General features: G+C 36.7%; 1 protein-coding gene and 1 long non-coding RNA gene across 2 annotated transcripts; one reads left to right on the top strand and one right to left on the bottom strand.

Moving 5' to 3' along the window:
- Nucleotides 1-3,573: 3,573 nt before the first annotated feature.
- LOC103651166 (protein FAR1-RELATED SEQUENCE 5-like) lies at nucleotides 3,574-4,942 on the bottom strand. Its single transcript, XM_035966403.1, has 2 exons — nucleotides 3,935-4,942; nucleotides 3,574-3,859 (listed from the first exon to the last, which is right to left on the bottom strand). The coding sequence occupies exons 1-2, from the start codon at nucleotides 4,929-4,931 to the stop codon at nucleotides 3,813-3,815; spliced, it is 1,044 nt and encodes a 347-aa protein (XP_035822296.1). The 5' UTR covers nucleotides 4,932-4,942; the 3' UTR covers nucleotides 3,574-3,812.
- A 15-nt stretch (nucleotides 4,943-4,957) lies between these two features.
- LOC103652466 (uncharacterized) lies at nucleotides 4,958-5,827 on the top strand. The gene is made up of 4 exons (XR_002268463.2): nucleotides 4,958-5,062; nucleotides 5,178-5,261; nucleotides 5,344-5,544; nucleotides 5,747-5,827. It is a non-coding gene; the product is annotated as an uncharacterized lncRNA (long non-coding RNA).
- The last annotated feature ends 2,867 nt before the right edge of the window (nucleotides 5,828-8,694 follow it).

Raw genomic sequence — 8,694 nt, 5'->3', positions numbered from 1 at the left:
TTTATGGTATATTTCTCTCAATGGCGTACTATCATTAAGACCATTTACTTAAGTCACATGCAAATCCTAATAGAAGGCCTATTGATCCAGGTGCAACATCAGCAGCGGCAACAGGTTGTGTTAACAATGATGTTTATAGTGGTGTTGCTTCTGTGGTGTTGTCTCAGAATCCAAAGGTATAATTTGTGGTTATTTTTTATGTTTATTATATTTGTTTAGTTTATGATTTAATATTATTTTTGTATATCTGTTTTTTTGTGTGTGTGCCTTATGTCAGGCACATGCTGTTGGTGCATTTTTAGCAGGGAATGTTACTATATATGAGCCTACACTAGCATTGAACTTTTCAAAGTTAAACTCAACTGAATGACATAGGAACTCCGGAGGAATAAGTGGCAAAAAGGAAGAAGTTATTGTCATTGCTGATGATGTAGGGGCTGATCAGGAGGTGATTTCTTCAGTTTATTCTCTCATGTAGTCTGTTGTATATTTGTTATCTTTTTTCCATCTTTTTTAATTTATATCGTATAAACATATATTATGTTATATTTTTCTAGGTTCAAACTGCTGTTGTTAATATGGTTGGCGCTAATTTACATGGTTGTAGTAGATCCAAATCAGCAGCTGCAGTTGATCAGATGTACAATGATATGAACATATTCAACGTAGAGTCAGAAGCTGGGGGATTCTTTTTGGGAAATCAACTAGAAGTTGGAAATGTAGTCAGGAATGATGTTGGTGAAAATTGGTTACAAGTTCAAAATGCTCACGCCCGTTTTCCATGTTCTAATGTGCTATTGCGATATTATAATCTTTGTGGCATGGGGCGGAGCCAATGGAAAGAGTAAGTGTAGCTTTTATTTTTATTTTTATTTTTTTCTTTATTATGTTTATTTTCTGTTCCTATACACCAATTTTCATAATAGTCTAATATTTTTTTACTTTTTTTGTTCAGTTTGGTCGCAGTTCGATTTTCCAAAACCACCACTGTAAATTGGGAATCTTTTGGACTGTCAATAGAACCCAATGGTCATTGTGACAACTTTTTTATTGCTGGAAACATTTTGAAGATATTCATCCTAGGTTGTCAAAGAAACATTTCTTTTATCCAAAAGTGGGGGTAATTATTCTTCAACTTTTTATTTGGTTTTGTTTTGCATTTTTTTGTAATTTTGTTTATTGTTTTTCATTTTTTTTAATTTCTATTGTTACTACAGCATTCGATGATGGAATACAATAACCAATATGAAGTTGAAGATCTAAGGAAATCGTTTCTGGGGGCTAATTCTGCTTTGAAGTTGCATCGCTCTAACAAGGTTTTTTGTTTGCTTAGTTTGTTGTAAAAAAATTTTGGTCCAAGCAACAGCCTTAATGTGCCATACATTTCTGCCTTGTTCTTATTTTACCTCAATTTGTTTTTTCAGTTGTATTTTCCAGTGTGCCATGCGAACCATTGGTTTTTGTTCATTGTTGATTTGAAGAATAAGCGTTTTGTTTTTATGGATTCATATTTTGATGAGGAAGATCCTTTTAATGCTTTGTTAGAGACAAGCTTGTAAGTGCCTTTTTTCTTCTTCATGTATTTTTGTTTTCTTGTGTATATTATATATTTTATTGATATTTATCCTTTTTCATTTTTTCCTAATGTTGTGTGTTTTTTCTAGATTCGGGTGTTCAAAGTCCTATGGTTATTATATTCTGATTCAAACATAGATGTATCATCATTCAAAATTTTATATCCCGCGGTACCAAAACAGGAAAATACGTAAGTTTCATTTCTATCCTTTTTTTCCTTTTTTATTAGAATCCAAATTCAGTTGCTATCTTAATTTTTTTATATATTTTATATGGTTTAAAATCTCACTCAATATATTATTTATTTGTAGATATTTTGTAGTTGTTTTTACTATTAGTAGAATACAAATTCAGACACTATCATGTTTTAGTTGTTAATTGCCCATGTCTCTGATCTTCATTGGGTGTAGTGTTGTGCTGCTGTGATGACAGTCTGAGGCTCTATTTTTTGGTATACTGTTATGGATGGTGGCAGATAAGACATAGTTGGTATATGTAGTCTTTTTTTCCTAAGTTGTTTGTATTCTTATTCCCAGTGTGTTGCTCACTTCTACTGTCTTATGAATGCTCTTGCCTGATCTGTCCGAGATTTTCAGCAATTTTGTTGGTTTGTTTTCATTGCCTTTTCCATGTGTACTGTATCGTCATTTTTTAGCCTAGTTTAGACCTTAGTTAGAGTTGCTCTGCCTAGTTTAGTTGGTCATGCTTATGTATCATCATTCAAAATTTTATATCCTGCAGTACCAAAGTAGAAAAATACGTAACTTTCATTTCTATCATTTCTTTTTATTAGAATCCAAATTCAGTTGCTATCTTAATTTTTTCTATATATTTTATATGGTTTAAAAACACCCACAATAAATTATTTCTTGTAGTAATTTTGCCTTCTTTAATTATCATAGGCATGACTGCGGTATTTTCACACTACAATACATGGAATATTGGGATATATCTGTTGATATGATGCTCAAGTTCCGCACTGAGGACATCCCTCAAATTCGAATCACCTTGGCCAACGATCTCTATTTTAGTGAGAAGAACACTGAAGACAAGTCTCTAGTTCGCAACATGTTTCTTCAGGTTTTTTGTAATTCAATTTGTGTTGTTTTTTGGGGCGCTCTTATTATTTTGTTTTTCTAGTTTTTCCTTTTTTCGTGGGTGGTGCGTGCAGTGTTGATGGTGGTATGGAGTTTTTTGTTTTTGTGCATCATTTTTTGGTCTGATTTGCTTTTTTTATACCAGAATATTGATCCTCGGATTGTCAACTAGCATATTTGAACCGTTGGGAAGTAGCTGTTCGTGTTTTCTATGGATGTTGGAGCAGCAATGGCAGAGATTTCTGATTCATCATCGTCAAGTTTTGATCCATAGCTTCTTTTTCCAATAAAAAAAAGACATGTTATATCTGATGTTCATTTCTATGTTCATTTTTCCCCAGTGTATGTAATAAAAGTGTGATTGCAGTTTGTTTCCAAGTTGTTCGTACTATTATTGAATTAAAGAGTTTGTTTTTTACTGTTTAGTAAGTTCTTTTTTGTCTAGAGTTTTTTTTTGTTCAAGCGATTTCATGACTCATCTGATTTACAAACAAAACCATTTTTCTGCTTTTTGTACTATCTCTATTAATATATTATAAATGCAGAGCTCATCCCATCATCCCACCCCCCTAAAATTTTCTTCATTTCTTTTCTCCATTTTTTCTGCAATTTTTTGCTCATGTTTCTTGAAGAGAAAACGCATATTGAACTTTTGGTTAAACAAAAAAAACTATGATAATAGGAACTTCTTTTATCATCTTGTCCTCTATGGCTCTACTTAGATAATAGGAACTTCTTTATCATCTCCATAAACTCAAGTAGATTGGAATCCGTGGCAGCTAAATAATGTTTTTGCGGTATAAAGTGTGTAAATCATTGCTGAAGGGCCTAGCCAATGGAGCACGACCCAATACCAGATAAGCTAGCTATGCGGTACATGGATGGGCTGATGCGATGGATCTAATCAGGCAAGCATGATCTGTTTTTCAACACTTTGTTTTTGCAAGCGATTACATGACTCAACTGAAAGAAAAACAAACTTTTTTTGCTGTTTGCACCAACTATATGAATATATCATAATTGCACAGTCCATCCCTTCCCCTTTCTCCACTAAGTGTTCTTCATTTTTCTCTCTATTTTTTCTGCATCTTTTTCAGTGTGAGTGTTGGTGGTTCTGTTAGGAGGGGGAGCAGTAATTCTTCAAGGTGCTGTTCTTTTCATCTTCTTCTTCTCCTTTCCTTGTGGGCCTATAAACACAAATTATAGATTTTAAGTCAATGTAATTATAAAAAAACAAAAGCAGGTTTTTTAGATAGACATACTTGCTGCTGCATTGCTTGTTTTCTTGTTTTTCTTTTGCTCTGCCTTCTTCATCTTGATGCGGATTTCCTCCACTAGTGGCTTTAACCTTGTAGGTTTTTTTGGTCTTCCTTTCTGTTTAACTGCTTCAGGGTTATGCAGATTTTCAACTACTGGTCCTGTATGTTTTGCAGCATTGTCTTCCTTCTCTCTTCCTGTCGAAGGTCCTGCTATTACATCTTCTTCTAATGATAGCATTTGGCAAACCTTTTCTTGTAGTTTGTCTAATTCTTCACATATAAACTCCATAGTTTTCTCTGTTTTTGTTGCTGCTGATGTGAGTAATGCTGCTTTCCGGCTCAATAGGTTGTGTCTTAGCACTGGGTGGGTTGGCATTGATGCACGCAGCAGTGGTCCATCTATTTGTTTCTGTTTTTTCTTCCACCTGTTCAGTATGTATTGCTCTAGGATTTTCGTGAGCCCTTCTTCAATGATCACTTTAAGTATATGGGAGCATAAAATGCCATCCTTATCAAACTTGCCACATACACAAGTGAACTCTTCCATTCCATATGTTAGGTTAGCCATAACAAGGTACCTCCTTATTTTATGTGGCTTTTCTTCTTGGTTTGATTTTGGATACACCTCGAAAGTATGCAGATTAGATGTTCTGTTGTAACTTAGCCTTGGTGTTGATTGCAACTGGAACTGGAATTTCTTGAATATGTTTCTATTGTAGACTTCTTGTGCTTGCCTCTCTATTGTGTATCCAAACATTAGTTCTTTTGGATGTTTACAATTGCTTTCATTATCCTCATACTCCTCTGACACATTCACTTGCTCCACAATCCTTTGGTACTCACGCAAGAAGCTGATCACACTATAAGTCGAAGTCACATTGTCTTTAAACCTTGAGTTTGTCCCCTCGCTTCTACCTGTGCTTTGCAAGAATGGGAAGAAGTCATTTTTGTATTGGAGATAATTGGAAAAAACAGCCAAGATTGAAAAAAAACTAGGCATAAATTTTCTTTCCCTTTTCGCAGATTCATGTTGATGGTACTAACAAGTTTGTCACTGAAGACAACATATTCTCAGAAGATGAAATTACCAATTTTCAGCAGCATATATTGGAGATAATTGGAAGTACTCAGGTAAAAAGTATATGAGAATTCGCGTAATTACAGTTGAATAAGATGAAAAATTCTATCCACATGTTTTGAAGACTAAAAAACTTTTTGTGAATTTTTATGAATGTGCAAAAAACAGATGGCTGGAAGGCGTTTTACTCAAAATGGATCAAGCAGTACTCAGATATACGCACAAATGACGCTGCCATATGTTTCAAACCAGGTAATAAAATGCAAAAAAAAAACATGAACAACACCTACTAAATTATATATGGGAAATTAATTGATCCTTGATGATTATGCAGGGTGGATACATGGATCTGATGATGGAACAGATACGTAACTCGCAAGGAGAATCAGTGAGTGAACTAGGCAATGAAATGCAAAGTGCCCTATGCACACAAAATGAAACCATGAACAAAAACCTACTAGTGGCCCCATGTGAGACATACACATAGATGATTCTTGAGGAGGACTCAACGCTTGCAAATGCAGACATATCCAAGGTAAGTGTGGGGGTGTGTGGGAAAAAAATAATAGTAATATACATTTCATAACATAAACAATGATGTTAACAATGATGTTTATAGCGGCAATAGGATGTGTTAACAGGATATGTTCCAAACCAGGTAATAAAATGAAAAAAAACATGAACAACACCTACTAAATTGTATATGGGAATTTAATTGATCCTTGATGATTATGCAGGGTGGATACATGGATCTGATGATGGAACAGATATATAACTCGCAAGGAGAATCAGTGAGCGAAGAAGGCAATGAAATGCAAAGTGGCCTATGCACACAAAATGAAACAATGAACAACAACCTACTAGGAGCACCATGTGAGACATACACACAGATGATTCTTGAGGAGGACTCCCCGCTTGCAAATGTAGACATATCCAAGGTAAGTGTGGGGGTCTGTGGAAAAAAATAATATTATTATACATTTCATAACATAAATAAAAATTAGAAAACTAACGAAAAAACTGAATTTTTTTGTAGGAGACATTTGGGGAATGCAATGAAGCTGATACATCTAACTATGGGGAAGCAGTATACCACAGGGATCTCTTTGAGATAATGCATGTACAACAACTAACTGAATGTGCGCAAAATGATGATGGAAAAGAAACTAAAACATCGAGTGCTAGTGCAAACTTTGATGATGCAGAAGCTGAAACAACAAATGCAGGAGATGAAGAGTTAACAGAGGATCAGATTGATGCCTTCATTATGAGTGAGCAGATAGCTGCAACAGAAGGGAACAATGCATCAATAGACAGCAAATACACACCTCAAGTTGGGATGGAATTTAAGACCAGGGGAGATGCAGAGCACTTCTTATTCTTCTATGGTTTTTTGGCTGGTTTTAAACCAGCAATCACCCACACTTTCAGGACTTCAAACAAAAAAAGAAGCAATGAAGTAACAAAGGTGGAGCTGAAATGTAACAAACATGGCAAAACAAAAAAGACAAACCAGCTGTTGGGGACTTGTTCTCAAATGCTATGAATTAAGAACAAGGCAACATAAAATGTTAAATATCAATGTCCTTCGTCCGCCGAAGCATTATCTCCACAAGGATTTAATGGACTTCGGACGAAGGTCACGAGCATAATATTACGAAGGTTTCACCTTCGTAATTAAACTTATAAAGATAATACAAAATAAAGTAAAACATGAAACATTAAAGATAAATACATTGAAAATAAATGACATCATCCATATATCTTATTATATGAATTTAAGATATTTGAATACAACGTTTAGGTACATTTATACCTTTGCCTTGACAAACAATAATTCCCGAGTGATGCGTTAGCAATTACAGGAATGCGTGAACAGTAAAGGAATACTGTTCACTATTTATAGGCACAGGGCACAGCCTGTGAAGAATTACAACCATGCCCCTCATAAAAGTTTACAACATTGACTCAGACCCTTATGGACTAAAAAGTCATTCTATCTTTAAGTCGGTTCGATCCCTCATCTTCGGACATGCTGTAATACCGAAGCTTCATGAATGATACCTTCGGCATTACGTCTAGGCAGCTTCAGCCGAAGCTGTTTCCATTCTGCAGGACCTTCGGCGACGAAGCATGGTCCCAACAGTAGCCCCTTCGCGGTGCTAGATCGTTTTTCGTAACGAGCTTGATCCGTGAAAAAAGTCTCTTAGGCTTCAGGAAGCCGAAGGTCCGAAAAACACCTTCCCTGAGCTCGTTGTCGAGAAACGATACAGTTTTCGAGCGCGTAGCGGTCCCACCATGCAGGTTCACTATTTTGGTTTTTGCGGCCCACCGTGCAGCGGGTGCGAGCAACTGTTTGCCTGGTGTAAAAATCCTGACGATTCACCTTCTTACCTGCAGCACTATATAAACAAACGGGTAGGTGTGAAGTTACCACAACATTCATTGCTATTGCACTGTTTTGCTGCCAAAAATTTTAACCATAGCCGAAGCTTGACTTTCGCATTCAAACGAAGCTCCAGTTTAGTGTCTGCTTCGTCAGAAGAAGAGCTTCGGAAGAAAGGTTATTAATTTCCAAGCAATTTTCAAGAAATTCAAAATCAAATGGCCAGAGTGCGTTCTACTGCTAGAGCTGAGCGCGAAGGTGACGAAACCGAAGCTGCAGAAACTGTTCCTATCTCGGAAGCAATGAGGCGATCTGGTTTGGTGACATCGGAAGACACCCCTGCTGCCGAAGCAGAACAAGCAGATATTGAAGAGACTGATTCTGAAGGTGATCATAGTATCGCAGTACCAAGCAAGCCCGGCCACTTGGACTTCGGAAAGTCAACCATCTCTAAGGCTAATTTTCCTAAAATGGTGAAGTCGGGCTACTTTAGCGAAGATGAGAAAAAGCTGATTCGCTTTGGCGGAGAAGAGACTACCCCGAAGGCACAGAAAGATGAAATAGTTATTTTTCAAGAGTTTCCTCAAAGCTGGTTTGAGATTTCCTTTGAGTAGGATGATTGCTGATGTGCTAAAGAAGTTTGGGATCTATCTTCATCAACTAACTCCTAACGCTATTGTTAGGCTTGGTGTTTATATTTGGGCTCTCCGAAGCCAGGGGGTGGAACCATTTTCCGAAGGTTTCTGCCGGGTGCATGAGCTACATTACCAAACCAAAGCCAGAAAAGATGGGTTACATGAAAATTTTGGTTGTTATAATTTTTCCTATCGGAAAAGTACAAAATTTCCTGTGATCAGCTACCGAAGCAAGTGGCCGGCAGGCTGGAAATCGGAATGGTTCTACGTCAAAGTTGACGATGACAAGGAGAAGCTGGTACAAAGTCCGCTTGAACTGATCTTCGGAGAGACCAGACCCCGATGCAGTATGACACCAGAAGGTCCAACACAAATCGCGTTGGCTGAATTCAGGATTATTGCAGAGCACATTGTCACTAGAGATTTAGTGCAGGAATTTTTGGCTTTCAAGATATTTCCAACTATGAAGGAATGGGATATGTCGAAGCTCGAAAGGGAGAAGAAGGAGGGGGAGCTTGTCCGCTTGCCCTACCACTATAAATTCAAGAAATATTTTAAAGCACCCTGCTAAGAATGGCTCGAAACAATCGAAGTAATGAGTACTGAAATTCTTGGGAATTATTCTAAAAAAGAGGATCAATTGATGACAGCAGCCTTCGGCACC

Source organism: Zea mays, chromosome 3, assembly GCF_902167145.1.
Source record: "Zea mays cultivar B73 chromosome 3, Zm-B73-REFERENCE-NAM-5.0, whole genome shotgun sequence".
NCBI lineage: Eukaryota > Viridiplantae > Streptophyta > Magnoliopsida > Poales > Poaceae > Zea > Zea mays.
Note: the sequence above shows the minus strand (reverse complement) of the source record. Positions and strands in the feature narration are given on the sequence as shown.